Below are 17297 nucleotides of genomic sequence, written 5' to 3' on the forward strand. Positions count from 1 at the left end.
TTGCAAATCCACCCTTCTATACTTCATACTACTGGTGTTAAACTGCACAGTTTTCATTTCTCTTTTAAAATGCTTCCTACTCAGTTCTGAGGCTAGGAAGCACTACAGGGAGATGGGAAGGCAGAAGGGGAAGGGGAGAAGGGACTTCCTCCTTCCATCCTAAGGCTATTCTTGTATAAGGACTGTCCTGATAATGACCCTTGACGCTGGCAGCAGCACTTGGTTCTGCCTCTAGCTTCTTACTGCATTTCCAGGACTAGCCTCATCAGACCCCAGGCGCTGGCCGCTTCTTAAAAGTCTGGGCCCCAGCTCCTTGGAAATCTTCCCCAGCCCCTTCTCCTACTCCTAGTTCCTGTTTCCCTAAGACAATTCCCTGTGGGAGAAACACGGTTAGAGTTAGCATCTGGAAGAGCTGGAATAGCAGAAAGAGAGAAGAACAGTTTCATTCACCTTTTTTTCAGCTTTGTTGAGGTAAAATTGACAAATAAAATTGTAAGATATTTAAAGTGTACAACTTAATGATTTGATAAACATACACATTGTGAGACAAAACTAACTCTATTGAGTTAGTTAACACATCCATCACCTCACATATTTACCTTTTCCTGCATGTGTGAAAACATTCAAGTTCTACACCCTTATCCAATTTCAATCGTACAATACAGTGTTGTTTTTTTTTTTTTTTGTGAGGAAGATCAGCCCTGAGCTAACATCCATGCTAATCCTCCTCTTTATGCTGAGGAAGACTGGCTCTGAGCTAACATCTATTGCCAATCCTCCTCCTTTTTTTTCCCCCAAAGCCCCAGTAGATAGTTGTATGTCATAGCTGCACATCCTTCTAGTTGCTGTATGTGGGACGTGGCCTCAGCATGGCCGGAGAAGCGGTGCATAGGTGCGCACCCGGGATCTGAACCCGGGCAGCCAGTACCGGAGCATGCGCACTTAACCGCTAAGCCATGGGGCCGGCCCCAGTGTTATTAACTATAGTCACCCATGTTAAGCATTAGATCCTCAGAACTTATTCATCTCATAACTGAAAGTGTTTTGAGTGAGCAGGAAGGAGATAAAGAATTGACTACTTGAATATGAACTCAAGTATTTTTTTAGAGCAAGGTGACTGAGCCTGGCTGTCCTATATTTCCTACCTCTCAGAATCACCAGGGACACTAACATTGGGGTAGAAGTAACCACTTCATTCCTGCCTATGAGGAAATTCTTCTCTTTAGCTTTATTAAACTGATCCAGAGAACCAGGTTTCTTGTTGTTTTATTTAGTAGTATACTTAGCAAGGTGGAAAATACAAGATATAATCACAGTCATAATAGACAAGAACTCCTCATAATCATTATTTTTATCTACAACTTCACAGAATTATGATGAGTGTATTATTTTAAAAGGAGAACTTAACAAGATAAAACAACACTGTATTACAGTCCAACTAAAGCTATGTACATATGCATACATAATTTATGATCTATGTATAATTCATATGTATATAAACACCATACTTTATTGAGGTAAAATGGCACAGCAAGGTTAAAAACAAATTGCTACGCTCAATGCAGGCTTTACAATGCTGCTGAAAGCCATTTTACTAGCATAAAGGCCTCCAACATGCTGGTATTAACCTACTGATAAATATTTAGACTATTTACATTTTGCTCTCTTGAAAACTAAGCCAAAATAAACATGTTTTAAGGCAACCTTTGGAAGTGTCAGCATTTCTTATTTTATCTGCTTTATGGTAAATGCTATTCACAGTGACAATTAAAATACAGAACAATAAAGGAAAAAGATTGGCTAATTCATCTTGAATCCATCTTATTCTCTTATAACATTTTTCTCTAATGTACAGAAAAGTCATATTTTTCAGCAACCTTCAACTTTCAATTTAGAGGAGTATCATTATTGCTTTTTGGCCCATACATGCTTACTTAAAGCTACATGTTACAGATTTTCAATTTTGATTTCATGTTCAGAAAAGCATCTACACAAGTTTCAATGCTATTTTTTTAAAAAATTCAGAAAATGAGAACTTATAGAATACAGATTGTCTTCTGGATGCAATCTATTCCACACTGTTGCTCACTTCCATTGTGTCTTTGGAAAGGTATACCACCCAGTATACAAGGTTGAATCCTGCAAATGCAACTGGGAAGAGAATCCGAGAATACTGGTCTATTTTACTGGTGCCTCCAAAGGCTGGAGAGAGCGGTGGGGGGGTGTCAGGTGTTGACTGTAAGATGGGAGCTCTAGTGAGGACTTTGCTGGCCTCAGGGGGTGGAACTATTGGCAAAGTCAGAGAGGTGATTCTTTTCTTCAGATGATACCTGGAATCTGGATGCTGTGGGGGAAAAGACATAAATATTTAGCTAGGTAAAAGAATAGAGATCACTTACTTAGTCATTCATTTTTTCATCATTGACAAATGTTTATTGACTACTTACTATGTAAGATAAAATATTGTCAAATTCTTAATAGTATTTAAGGTGCTACTTTTCCAAGAAAATGGTAAAACAAATTTTAAAAAATTGATTTGCTTCTATCCAGCATAATTTAATACATCAGCAATTGATGTCAACTATGTTCCATGTCCCGGAAACTGTGTTGAACATTGTACCATTAGAAGACATGAGCGAGGTCGCAAAGGCTTATCTGCCGGCTGGTTATGCATAAGCCTATGGGTGTGGGCAATGAGGGGGGATTTCAATTTGGACTATGTGAACAATTAGTTATTACAAGAAAATAACAACTTGGTTAATTGATATCATTCTTTTAGACACAGTGTCAGCCTGCATCCCCATCTTCACACATTCATAAATTTGAACCAGCTGAGATAACAAAAAAAAATACGAAGGTGCTCATGTGTGTCAAAAGCCAGTGACAAAGGATAAATACCCTTAAATCGAGTGGGAGGACTGTTCCTCTCTTGAAGTACAACTGCCTCTTAGCCCAGAAGTTCTATATTGAGAGCTTTCTGCTTCCCATTCAGAACTTCTCCATTGGTCTCCCTCCATCTTAAGTCACCCAAAAATGATTCATTTACTAACCTCAGAATTGTTGTATGTTCTTTTCTTTCATTAGATTTTCTATTCCAGTGAAATCATGAAACAACCAATTTTAGTCTTGAAAGGGGTATTTAGCATGCTAATTGTTAGGTGAGAAGGCTAAGGTCCAGAGAGGGGAAGTGCTTTGCCCATAGTGGCACAGCTGTGTAATAAGCACACTGGTCAATTTCCGTGCCTGTTTCATCCCAAAGTTTTCCCATCTCTACTCTAAAGTATTGGGCCTAGTTCAGAGACTCTAATTCTGTTTGCTTTCGACCCCTTTCATACTGTAGGAGACGAGGGAGCCATCCTCTGATTCTTATCTTTTCTTTTCTACATCCTACGATAGTCACTGCCCTCGTGGCCAGGTTGTCTTTGCTGGGACTCTGCCTTCAAACACTTGCTGTACATTATCCCTGCTCTTGTAAAACCACCTCGTTTCCTCCCTGGCAGCAAAATCACCACTTTGCTGCCTGGCAGGGTGTGCTACTCACGCGGACAGATTCCCATGGCTTTAACCAGCAACCCCACGGCAACAGGATGAGGCAGCCGCCTCCCCTGTGCTGGTTGAGCCACAGGACTAGAGTGACCCGCCGATGTGGTGACATTTGGACTGCGGGAAACAACAACCCAAGAACAACTTCTTTCTACATTCCCTTCCTGAATTTTGGTATTTGATTTGTCATGGAAGTTACTGAGTATCTAAATAATAATAGTCATCACTCAGAGTTCAAGCCCAGGCTGCTTTTAGGGGCCATAGGAAAATCTGTTTCTTCAGCAAAAGCAAAAATGCATCTGTGTAGCTAAGTCTGATTTGACATCACACATGGCAAATTTCAAGCAAAAAATATCTTTATTTGTTACCTATTGGCCCAGTAGTGTGCTAAGCACTCTGGACAGAATTAAATAAATCATAGGTCTTAGAGGTAGAAGAGGACTGAAAATAGTAGAGGGCCCAGTCTGCTAATCTTGGACAGGAAATAAGTAACACTGTCTTCTAAGAGCTTTCTATCATGTTTCTCAGCCTCTAATTTGAATTTTCCTCCATTAGATATGTTACTAAAATATTCTCTACCTGGAAGAGCAAAGTATGTCACTGTTTCATTCTCCAAAAATAGTCATCCTCCTCCCAGATACATGAAACGTTAAAATATTTTACTCTAGTAAAATGTCTAAAGATCATGATGGCGTAGAAAGAGGGCAAGCCGTTAGAGCAGATTTACATTCTAAACTCATCTTAACTTTTAACAGCATGCATTGCCTGTCTGAAACCTGTGTTTCTTTTGTTTAGAGAGAAAGAGGGCAAAAATGAGAAAGTTCATTGAGACGAAAAAGTGATTGTAAGACATAATCTACCATAAAAATGTAAGGCATTGTTTTATATCCCCTTCTTTTTTTAGAGATGTGGGGAAAAAAAGTTATTTGTCAATCTCTTGGCATTGTCACAGTGTCACAAATGACTTAATGAGGAGCGTCAAATAACCCTTGTCCGGAGTTAAGCAACATCGTTCAAGACCAAACATCATGAACAATCTAAGCACAATGGCATTGGCCTGGAGTTAAAGGTCCCCTACAGTAGGATTCCCCTTTTCCTCATCTACTTCCCAAACAATCTCAATGGAAGGTCGCTTGACAGTTAAGAGGACAGGAGCGTCAGAAAGCCCTAGATTGCAATTCCATATAAACTGCTTACCTGCTATATGACTTAGATATGCCATAGATGTCATAGACTCTCCCTAAGCTTCAAGTTCCCATCTTTAAAGTTAGGGACAATTATTACTTCCTCTATAAGTTTTTTTTCTTTAAGAATTTGAGAAAGAAAATGTAAGATTGTGTACACTTTCGTACACTTTTCTGCCTACTTAGCTGTTAGAACTGTTTTAACTGTTATCACATTCTTCCTTGTAAATATTATTTCTGTTGTGTCTTATCTTCTTTCCTGATATGAAATCTCCTTATAGGTAGAGGGCATATTATTCTCACATAGAAGAGCTCCACAGTGCCTAGCCAGTGCATAGAAGATAGTATACACTTAATCAATGTATGCTTAATCAACAAATGAATGAAAATCTAAACATTTTCCAAGATTTCTTAGAGTAGTCAGGCAAAGAGAAGAGAAAAAATGTTTTAGGATTACATTATATTATATTTTAGTATATTGTTTTATATTACATTATATTATAGGTACCATTTCTAAATGCTTTCTATTGATGAGCACTACAAGGCACTTTGCATGCATTATTTTGCTTATTCCTAGAAAGAATCCAGAATGTAATAATACTATTTTCATGTTAGAGATGAGCAAATGAAGGCTTAAGCAGGACATTCACACAACTAATAAGTGGCAGCATTTGCATTCAATTCCTCGCGGATGCGAAAAATCACACTCTTAACAATTATTCTGTTTTCTTCCCAGCTTTAGCCTTTAGGTTGCAGTTTCTCAATCACATAACTATTGACATTTTGGGTAGGATAATTCTTTGTCGTGGGGGACTGTCCTGTACATCATGGGATGTTGAGCAGCATCCCTGGCCTCTACCCACAAGATGCCTGTAGCACCGCCCTCCCTGGAGTTGTGACAACCCAAAATATCTCCAGACCTTGCCAAATGTCCTCTGGGGGGGGAAATTCAGCCACCATTGAGAATCACTGATTTAGAGTTACAACTGTCCCACTGCCCAGCAGTGACCGAGGCGATTTCTAGCAGGAAATCTATGCTCAAGGAAATGAAGGAGTCCGGGCTAACCCACACACTGGGTAATCAGCCGCTGGACAGTTGGGAATTGGCAGTACAGGAGACTGGACACCAGTTTAGAAGAATCACATTGAATTTCTGAAAAGCAAAGAAAACCAATTTTGCAAGCCATTCAAGCTACAGGTTTGCATCAGACCCCGCCTGCTCTATTGTAAGCCCAGCAGCTTCAGCTGATGGTAAAATAGGCTTTTGTCAGAGTCCAGATGAGGGCTCAGCTTGGGGCTGTCACTGTTTTGAGTGGAACACCTGTGGTTTTGAATTTTTCCAGGGCTCCCCTGCTGCTGAGTGCCATCCTGCTTTGGGTATTTTTAGAGCATTGCCTTGTTTTAAGTAATGCCATATTGCAAAGGTAATTTGAGTCAAACTGGACTTGATGACAATCAATAGTTTGATGTAGGAATAAGGCAGTTGGGAAGTACTTAGAGTAATTTTGATACAACATTCAGTGAATCTAATATATTAAAGAGGAGGGGGCAATGGGTTACCTCTCAAGAGAGATATTCTAACCAGGGCTGCATTACTCAAGGGACAAACAAAGCCTCTGCTTTTAGAACCAGCAAACAGGGGCATCAAAAATAAGACAAAATAGTTTTGCAAATATTTAGTGTTTGACATTTTTTTAAACTATCATATTAATCATTATGGAGAAAATAAGAACTCCATCAAATTTTCCTGTATTTACATTACAGCTGGTAGAATTGGGAGCAGAGATGATTCTAGAATTGCTGCAGAGAAGCAGCTTATTGGCAGCAATCTGGTGGGTCAGTGGTGCTTGCTAGGAACATGTCTGGAAACCATACTGGAATGTTTGGGGGGGGATAAATATTGGATGGGGATTTGATAGAAGGTAAGGGGGAAGAGCTAAACACCTACTCCTCTCATCTGATCCACCCCAACCTCTCTATAAGTCATCCTATGGCACAACCTTGCGGAAAGAGCACCATGATGTTTCTGGTGCTCAGGGTCTCTGATGGTCTTAATCCAACCCTTAATTCTATGGAGTAATGATAGTACTCAAAGAAATCTTGGCGATATGTGGAACAGAGGAGGTAAATCTTTCAGTATTCTGTGCTTCGTATCTTGCTACATAGGCGAAGGGCAACATGGTAATGGCCCAGCAGACATCCTGACCTTGAAAAGGAATATGGAAAGGACATATGTCTTATTTCCTTCTCTATGCCCAAGTTTCTAGCAACTGATTTAGCGCTTCTAGAGCAAGGACAGGCTCACCTTTCTGTTCTCAGCGTAGGCATTACTGCCTCCAGACTGAGTTAGGCATTCTGGCATGGCTCCTCTTCAGCCTACTATACATCTCTAACCACAGCCTTTATCACAATGTGTCGTCATGGCACATTGATTTGTCTCTCTTCCTGCTCGACAAGAAGCTCCATGAGGGAAGAGGCCCTATTGATGTCACTCACTAATGTATCCTCGGCATTCTACAAAGGGTCTGGAAAAGCACTTAACAAATACTTACGAATCATTCAGTGAATGCATAGGTACTCAATAAATGGGTGCCAGGTGAAAAGAATATAAAATAAATGAATAAACAGTATAATCAGTATAAATATAGTTATTGTCCAGACTAATGAAATTTTGGTCAATTACGTTTGTAGAAAATTTACCAAGAACATCACACCTCCTGTGAAAAAGAGAAGCCATGTTGGACGTGTTGCTGGGTGGAGGGGATTCATTCTTAAGAACCTAGTGATGAGAGCTTAGACCTTTAAAATAGCAAGGAAACTAGAAAAACATCCAAAGAGATCAAGGTTCAAACTTGGTCTCACATGCGGAATAAGCATATCCCAGACACATAATAAATTCTGAAGCATGAAGACAGAAATAACTCTCTAATGCCAAGATAGCATACTAGACAAAAACAATAAGGAAAGATGCCATATAAGCAGGAAAGAAGCTGTGGACAAATTCTCCTCAAAACCTAAAAAAAATAGTCTCCAGTTCCAAATGCCTTAAAAACAGAAAGATAATTAGTCTACAGAGCATGTCTAAGGATTTAATTTTAGGTGTCTCTTTGGGTTTGAGTACTAGATTTAAAATGTCTGAATTTCTTTATCATTATTATATTAAATTTCAAGGTCAAATCAAAGTGATAAACTTCTCCCCATATTCATTCTAAGTAGTTTCCTGTGAAAAGCAATGAGCACGTTAAAATATACAACTTAGAATCTCATGAAATATCCAACCACTTAATTTCACTTCATCTTCACCACATTGGTTTGCTATTTCAATGTCCAACTTGCCGAAATAATGTTATTTTGATTACAACTGAATAGGCATTTTTAAATGTCATCGTATTTGGAAGAAAAAATGACCTTGCAATCATAATATACTGTTGTGTTGTATAAATTGCAAATATGTAATTTATGTTTGTTCCTCTACATTATATAAGGCAAATTGCCAAGTTTTGACATGAATAAATAAAATGTAAATGTTCTGTGTAACCATCTATATTTATTTTTGATACCTACAAGGTAGGTATCGTTAGGTTTGGTTATTTTTGTTTTTATTTTTACACTTTTGACCTAGCCTTTCAGAAACAAAATTCTCCTTTTCATTGCCTTAAAATATTTAAGTAGAGCCAGGTTTAGAAATACAATTTTTCATAAGAAAAAAGTCAACTTGCAAGAAAAAATGTACTTTGAGATGATTTAAATGCAATTTTTTATCCAGCTTCCCAAAGGATCTGCTCATTATATGTTACTATTTTAGAATTGTAGAAGGTAGTTTATGTGAAGATCTGAGATCTTAAATTCCATTTTATTAATAAATTATACCTTTAAAATAACAGACTAAGGGAATGATAACTCTATGCTTTCTCCAAGGACTTCAAATCATATTCTTGTCAGCAATACATATTTCAAAAGAGTTGAAGTAAGGAAGTTGGTCTTTCTTTTTATCTCAATATCAGATCAACGAGCACATTCAAAATCATTGGAGTTATTTTTTTACCCTGTTTCTCACGAATTTCTCTTTTCATTTTTACTGTATTTCTCAAATAAGAAACTGTTAAACTGAATTCTGATAAATACTAATTTTTCTTCTAGATATATGTTAAGATAATATATGATCTTTGGACAATATGTCGATTATATGCCTATATGAATACAGGTAGCTTATAACATAATCACTTACCTTTACAAACAAAATGATTCACAAAAATATTTGGAATTTATCTTTTCTGAAAAAAATGATTTTAAGTGTTTTGGACTGAGTCTTCAGACTGGCAAATTTTTGTTCTAAAATTTATATTTTTGTGACCTTTCAAAACACATATGTATAAAGAAAACATCACTAAGTCCTGGGAAGAATTTTGAGAATGACCTCACGTACATTCTGAAATGTTTATCCAGTGGTATGTACTCTTTTATATTTCAGTCTTTGAGGATTGTTGGGAAGGGGAAGGCCTCATCCTCTGTAAAGTTGTGAATATTAGGAGTTCTAGAATCAATTCCTAGTTTTTCCACCAACTAGTAACCAATATTTTCCCTCTCTGAGATTCTGTTTTCCCTTTTGTAAAAGGAGGTAATTAGGATCATTGGGTGGCAAACTTTGTTTTTTAATGAGGGCTAATTCAAGAAAAAAATCTTTAGATTATATATTTCCACTTATCATGGTAATGGCCTTATCTTAGTGCTTGGAGAAAATGAAAATTCTCAAACAAGTTTCTTAGTTTATCAAAGAGAAAAATTTCAATAAAAAATTATCATAATTTTAGCCAATAAATGCCTGAGGTTTTGAGAAGTAAAATACATATAGCTTTATAATTTTTATCATAAAATTTAACCATGGATTACTTGGGCTGTATGTGGTTCTGCGATTTGGAAATGTTTACAAGAATTGATCAATTATAAAGAAATTTTCAATTCAAAATGTATTACTTGATTCTTCAGAGCAAAATTTTCCTCTTTTCTAAGAGCTACTGTTTGGGCTTATATTGCAATAAACATTTCTACTTGTCAATTAGTTCTCTAATCCATTTTTTAAAAAAGTGTGTGCAGCCTAATTGTTACAAGATTTTTCTCATATGTGAAATTGAAATTTTGGAGGCACATTTATGACCTGTGAATTTTTAATGCTACTATTTGTTTTTTATTCAAAAAACCTTTGGGGACCAAAGCTTAGCCACAGCAAATCTAAAATTAATTTTATAGGTATTTTTCACTGATTATAAGTCTATGAATAAAAACACATGAATATGCGTGTATTTAATATATAAATGTGAATATGAGAATGTTTTCACATGCATCAAAAACTTAGGTTATGACTCAACATTCGTAGAACATAATATTCACATCTTGCCCTCATGAAATAAAGTAGCAAGCAGATTTCTAACAAAAATTGCCCATTCTATAGGAGTCCTGTTTCTTTCCTTCAGACTCTGAAGCCTAATTACAAACTTTTCTTTTTTTACTTTATTCTCCCTATCTGGTATAAGTGAACCTGTTCAAAGGAAACATCTGAAGGCTATGAAGAATTTTCTCATCTCCGCTGAGAGGCTGGAATCTGCCAGTACTAGTGAGAATGATGAAAGGAGAATGTCAAAAGTTTAGAGCAAAGATAAATGAAGGATCGTTGCTTAACTTTTTTCTGTGAAGTTGGAAAAGAAGTTGGCCTTGGAAGCAGAGTTATGTAACTCGTGCTCAACTAATATTACTTTTGGACTATTTACTTGTTTGTGATCATGGTTTGGGCTGTCTTTTCCTATATGGTGGGTAACATTAGAAAAGTAAACAATACCAAAACAATCTCAGCTTCCAAGGGTTCAGTCGCTTTCGATATTGTCACTGGGGGTGAGGCTGCAATCTGTGCCTTCCTTTTGGCCTTCTGTGTCTGAAGATTGGTAAAGTAGTTGACAGCTGCGAACTCAATAAGAGCAGAGAAGACGAAAGCAAAGCAAACAGCTATGAACCAATCCATGGCGGTCGCGTACGACACTTTTGGCAAGGAGTGGCGGGCACTGATGCTTAAAGTGGTCATGGTTAAAACAGTGGTGATCCCTAAAAAGAAAAAGAATGAGAAATGCAGTGTTAGGATTTGGAATCCAATAACAAGATCAGATGAGAACGTGTTGGTGGAGAGGATTAAGCACTCTACTAATGTAATTTTTATTATTTTATTGTTTCATAATTGTTCACAATTATTATCACAGGTGTTTTGATATTTGTATCCTTCAATACCGAATGCGGTGATATGTACCTTGTAGTTGCTCAAAAACAATTTTTTTGTGTTGATTTAGTTTAACTATTGTAAAATTTGTCATGAATAATTCTAGTTGTTGACTTCTTGAGAAAACTTATAGCAAATTATTATAACTTAAGTAATAAAACCTTGAATTCCCGATCAATTTTAATAGCTGATAATATCTTTCATCATATTTAAGAAGTCTATATTATATGAATAATAATCATAAAATAAGGCTCCTCAATTTTTTTTTTTATTTCTACCTTGGTTTTAAGGTAAAATATTTACTCATGAGAAAATAATTTCATCACTTATCTGCCAGCAGTTTTCTGTCTTGAATTATGACTTGGGGAATTTATATAATTTGAAGATGGTTAACATTATTATATATATATTCTTTTACAATTTGCAGAAAGATCTATTTTAATATAGTAAATTAAAACGTCAAAATTTATGTGAGATTTCAATTCAACTCAGGTCTTTCCTATGAACTATTAAATTCACAATCATGAAAACTCAGAAAAAATTGGATCTTGTTACTGATGATATTTTCTGTTACAGCTCTTTTTCTTGTTTCATTTTGTTCCATCAAAGCTAGTAGTGATTCTATACATTATAAATGGAACTAAATATTTAGGTTCAACTGTGGGAAACTGGTGATATTTAACTATATTTAGACCTAGAAAAATGGTAATTTTTCTATGGTTCAACCTAATAAAAGTGAGATATAATTTATATATTAGGTGTTCAATATCTTAGCCTTTAGGGCTGGCCCCGTGGCTTAGTGGTTAAGTGCTCGGGCTCCGCTGCTGGCAGCCCGGGGTTCGGATCCCGGGTGCGCACCGATGCACCGCTTCTCCGGCCATGCTGAGGCCGAGTCCCACATACAGCAACTAGAAGAATGTGCAGCTATGACATACAACTATCTACTGGGGCTTTGGGAGAAATAAATAAAATTATTTAAAAAAAAAAATATCTTAGCCTTTGTTTTCCTGGATTTACATGTCAGTTTTCACTTTTCTGCTTTTCCTTAGTTATGAAAAAGCAAACTGAGATTAAAAAAAAAACAAACTCTCCTAAATAGGGCACGTGAAAGTCACAGGAAACCAGCCAGAATTCTTGCTGAGACCAATTTTTTGTTGATTCACCACACAACTTGCAATAAGATGAGGGTCATTTTTCGTGATCCATGTGTCTGAATGAGATAGGAGACTATTTCTCTTGTGGATTGGAAAAGTGCAGCAGTGTGAATATTCCCCTACAATACACAAGCAATGAGAGCTGGAGGATGAATGGAAGTAGAGTTCAAAGAATGAAGCATACCAAAGACAGTTCTGGCTGGGACAGACTCCTTATTAATCCAGAAAGACACCTGGGAAAGAATGACCGTCATAATGCAAGGAGTATATATTTGTATCATGAAGTAGCCCATCTTCCTTTGCAAGTGGAAATAAACTGTCATTATTACGTATTCACCTGTTGGAAGACGCATATATCACATTATTGCTGTTGACAGTGTGCAAAAAGAATGTAGCTGGAAGTAAATCTTGCAGATCTTTAAGTTAACATGGGCCAGAAGAAAACAAGCCAAGGCATATTTCAAGGTATGACAAAACTACTTGATCAGCAGATGACAGCTCACTGTTTTCAGTGGGGTTCTTTGCGTCATACACATACAAAACTACCCATTCCAAGGTTACACAAATCCTTATACGCACTCGGTTGCAAAATCAATTTTAAAGAAAGCTACTCATCACTTGAAAACAGCAAGCTTAGCTGAGGATGGCTACTGCAGAGAAAAAAGAAATAGATATTTGGAAATTGTGCACTGGAGTCATCCTGCTGGATTACAGCCAAGCATTGGTCAAATTCTTACCTGTGTTAGATTTAATTGTCTCACTAGATACTGTTTGTCCAATCAGATCATACTGGAGGAGGCTTGAAGATTCTTCTGGGACTTCAACTGAGTAAAGTGGTCCTTTTTTCCATGTATATATGATTTCACTTTTAGGGTAAGCATCTGAATTATTTAAACAAATTAAACAGGGCAGTGAATCTGATTAGTTGTGTTTCTTTTCTTTCAAAACAAATCTTGTCCATATAAAAAGGAAATACAAACATAAACTTTCTTTAATGTTTTTCTTTAATCTGGTGACTAAAACTTCTATTTGTCAGATTGACAGACATAACGAAGTAAGTTTATTCCTGGAATCACACTGAGAAGTAATATTTCTCTTTTGCTTTCCTGTCTCTAACTAAACTAAATAATTGCATATTTTGAACTCATTACTTGACTTGCAGAAGTTTTTTGTAACTTACAACTCCCAAACTTGAGTGGACAAGCGTGCCCATCCATAGGAAAGTTCACCAGTCTCATAGGACAGTCAGCATTAATGGTAAGCCTAGGGACATTGACACAACGGTTCTGAGTCAGTATGATGGACAAGTCAGTTGGGCAGAGGAAGTAGAATTGGAGCAACCTCACCTCATGGTGTATAGAATGGTTCCATTCTGCATTATTCTGAAGAGTTTATTAGGAGTTGTCATATTGTGAGCAATTGATTTTTTGCCATTCCTGAAAAAAGTGTCAGGTGTCCAGATTTTACTGACCATCAAGTTATTCAAACTCAAAATTTCAGTTGGCCCCCCAAACTTCAACCTCTCATCAGTCCAGGTCTGGCGAAAGAAAACATCCATTGTATACTCCTAAGAGAAAATAAGATATTCACGCAGGATGGAGAGATGATTTGTTAAGAATGGTTTATTCATTAGATTATATACCCAATTCTAAAACTTAAGAAATAAAGCAACTTTTTATGACAATAGCTTATCAGGAAAGCTATGATTTCAGTGAATCATTTTTTTTCACACACAAAGTTTACAATATTATTATAAAAGATAGTGCTGTGTTGCATAAACTTCCCTCCTCCATCCTGACCCTCCTCAACCTTCTTCCTCTTTTTCTATCAGTCATCCATCTCTCCATCTATCGACCTATTGATTTCCCCCTCCTTAATTTAGAAGAAAAATATGAAAAGATTTACGGTCTAGGTTTTGTGCCAGCCTTCCTACCATAAGTTAGTCTAACCATTCCCCTTAGCATCTCGTTCACCTTCAAAGGTGTCTCCAAGCATCATGCTACCATTTAGTAAAGTTCCAAGGATGGAAAAACTTTATTTGATAAGCACACTCTGGCTGCACATCATAATTATTTCATATTGCTCTCAGATAACAAAAAAGCAATTGTTACCATCATTACTCAAACAGAGCATCATTTAGGTATGCACAATCAAAATTATGTTTTAATTTGTGACTTTTATGAAATAACATTAAAAATGTTAAGAATTATGACAAGGGCCATTTGAAAAGTCAATGATAAATAACTACTTGTAATTATATCAAAATCTTGCCAATAATTGCTTTGCCTACTTTATGTTCCTTTATGAGACCTATTACTGGAAGTGGTGATTACACTTTAAAAATATAATTTGACACACAATATATCCATATAATAATGATCCAGATTATAACAAGGCTCTATTGTATAAATATACTTTAAAAGGAGACACATGCATAAAATAAAGTTTCATGTATCCCGGACTTCAATAATACAATAGAATATGGTTGTGGTTGTTTATACTTCGGGTGAGTCAGTTCTCAAATGAAAAATATGATAGTAAAATAATTGAGGATTCTGGATAATGCTGATTCTCCTTTCTTTCAAGTTTTAAGACATTAATCTCTTTAATCAAGTCCTCCTCCCTCTCTCCTTCTTCCTTCTCCTCCCTCCTTCTTTCACTCCTTTTTTCCTTTCTTTCCTTCTTCCTTCTTTCTTTTCTTGTCAACTCAAAAAGCAGAAGACAAAAAAGTTTCCAATGACTGTCTATCCAGAATTACATTTTCCTAATAAAATTTAATGATGCACCTCTTTAAAGAGTTATGTTTATTTCCGTTTTAGTATTTTCCTTTCAGGGGGAAATGCTACCTGAGAGCTATGAGAGAATATCACGATACACTTTGTTCTAGAAGACTAGTTCAGGTTTGCATTGCCACTTACTATAAATACTCTTACAAATCCTACAGCCATCTGTACCTGGAACAGAGTCCCCAGAACACCCACTGGTCCATTTGCAACATAAAAGGTGGAATGCGTTAGTCTTTCCAAGTGATTCCCTTTACTGTTTCAATAAAATATCCTGAGAATGATGTATTACAAAAACCAACTATGTTTTAAGTTTCATACATATTCTCAATATACTCATACATGGCATAGCATCTTTGTTGGTTTTGCTTTTTTCTACTTCAAAAATTTACTAGGGCTTCATAAAGATGAAGAACAACTTCTCTTTGTATGGAAGAATCAGTGCATGATATGTGGACAGAAGAGAGGATATAATCTTAGACAGTCCCTGAGATTAAAGTGCTCAAGCAGAGCCTTTAGTGACATGTGCGGGAGACGAAGCCAGTAATCTGCTCTAATGGCCATGCCCTCCCAGCATGAGCATACATATTGCATTAAGGAACTGGAGCCAAGCTAAGTAACAATGCCCATTATCGCTAGTTCTGGGACTGGGCCCTCTCTCCTCGTAAGTAAAATTACCCTCCTCCGTCAGACCTCACTCACCATCTCCACATCCGACACAGGCCCAAAACTGGTCACATAAATGTCTGTTTTGACTTCAGTGACAGCACCTGAAATTAGCCCAGAGGGATGGGGGCAATTATCACCAAAGATGTTAAGGGGACTGAATTTAATGACTCTACCACAAAGCCCCTTCTCATGACCAGAATCTGCACCCCATCCTAAAGTAGTGGGTGTCCTTGGGTCTTTCAACTCTGAAAACTCATACTAGTTGCCTTATTTTGAATTTACTCTGATTGATTTAGGGAATTTAAGGAATGGAAGAGAAGCAGGCTTATTCTAATAAAAATTATTATAATAACTAACATATATGAATAACTTTAATGGGACAAATGCTAAGGAAAGTCTTTTACATAGAGAATCTCTCATTCTAGACCCACACACTCTATGAGGCATACACCCATACTATAGTTGAGGAAACTGAGGCTTAGAGAGTTCAAATAACTTGCATAGAAGGTCACTAATTGAGGAAGGGGCAGAGACTGTTTGGGAACATACACACGGCTTCTCTCCGAGACCCCTGCACCTTACCACTCTGCTATCCTTCTGAGGCCTCTGGGCCTTGGAAGGGCAGTAAGGGGGAAGGAGAGAACAGATGTTTGGTCTAGTAAAGATGCTGCTCTCACCTCCAAATCCTGGCCGTAGTCGATTGTCATAGCCTTCAAGCAAGTTGTCTAGGATCCGACTGATGTTTTCTGAGTAGAAGTTCCCTTCATCTTCAAGTTTCCCTAGGGCATTTTCTACCCTGCGAGGAGACAGTCAATGATCCTCACCCCCGGCCTTGGAGAAAATACACCATTCAATTCACCCTCAACCACCCCACCACAAATACATGCCACACCACCCAGCCTTCTTCCTCGATTTGGTATAGAAGTCACTCAGTGGGTGTGCACTTTCTCTTTCCTCTGAGCTAAAAGGAAAAATCAGAAAAAAATCTTACTCACCATAGAATAATGTACAGCCAGGGCAGAGGCGACGCCATCCTGCAGTGCACTGAAATGCCCAGTTCAACCTCCTCTTGGTTTCTCCTCCTCCCTCACCAGCTCCCCTTTGCCAATCAACTAGAGCAACCTTCCAGACCCCTCATATTCCTTTTCCTTGTCGCGTCCAGCCAGTAATCCAGCAAACGAGGAGGCTGCCAGCAAAACTTTGAGGGTTCCCCTTGCTCTCTTTGTTTTCTTTTCTGTCTCTTCTTGTGGACCAAGGTGGTTTGTGGTCTTAGACGATGTCCTGATGGACACTCAGCTTCCTCTGACTGACTCAGTTGGAAAATGAGAGTCTGAAGGGACAGCGCATGGTCGGAGAGCAGTGACAATAATCAAATAAGGCACTAGGGGAGATTAGAAGGAAGAAATCCACCGCTAGTTTTGGCATGGAATTAGCAGGGCCCTGTGAGGAAATCTGGAAAGCAGTGGCTTCTTGCTGGTTGAGATTATGTTCCAATGGGCTCAGCATTTATTATTTATTTCTATGGTTCACAGAAGGATTCCTACACAGCTCTCACCGCCTAAAAAGCCTAACGATACTGGGATCCTCTTGGATTCTCTTTCTGATTTCATCAGCTTTATTGCATCAGACACACCCTTCCTTTGTATTTAAAAATTGTCCCTCATTATTATTGAAAAACACTTAGAGCACACCAGAACAACTC

The 17297-nt window shown here is 37.4% G+C and overlaps 1 protein-coding gene across 1 annotated transcript; it reads right to left on the reverse strand.

The window, feature by feature from the left end:
- Window positions 1–1822: 1822 nt before the first annotated feature.
- GABRA6 (gamma-aminobutyric acid type A receptor subunit alpha6) lies at window positions 1823–16933 on the reverse strand. Its single transcript, XM_004428560.3, has 9 exons — window positions 16591–16933; window positions 16273–16391; window positions 15629–15696; window positions 13490–13710; window positions 13324–13406; window positions 12881–13024; window positions 12328–12480; window positions 10561–10820; window positions 1823–2344 (listed from the first exon to the last, which is right to left on the reverse strand). Exons 1-9 carry the CDS (start codon window positions 16626–16628, stop codon window positions 2069–2071), a joined length of 1362 nt encoding a protein of 453 aa, XP_004428617.2. The 5' UTR covers window positions 16629–16933; the 3' UTR covers window positions 1823–2068.
- Between the last annotated feature and the right edge of the window lie 364 nt (window positions 16934–17297).

Source organism: Ceratotherium simum, chromosome 4 (assembly GCF_057802395.1).
Source record: "Ceratotherium simum simum isolate JZ-2026a chromosome 4, ASM5780239v1, whole genome shotgun sequence".
NCBI classification, from domain to species: Eukaryota; Metazoa; Chordata; class Mammalia; order Perissodactyla; family Rhinocerotidae; genus Ceratotherium; species Ceratotherium simum.

What these genes read in the sequence shown, in the direction of transcription:
- GABRA6 (XM_004428560.3), bottom strand. Translation starts at nt 16,628, where the DNA reads ATGGCGTCGCCTCTGCCCTGGCTGTACATTATTCTATG. An exon ending in TGGCTGTACATTATTCTATG is followed by an intron (nt 16,392 to 16,590) that starts GTGAGTAAGATT and finishes GTCTCCTCGCAG; the next exon opens with GGTAGAAAATGCCCTAGGGA. An exon ending in CTGTGTCGGATGTGGAGATG is followed by an intron (nt 13,711 to 15,628) that starts GTGAGTGAGGTC and finishes ATTTTCTCTTAG; the next exon opens with GAGTATACAATGGATGTTTT.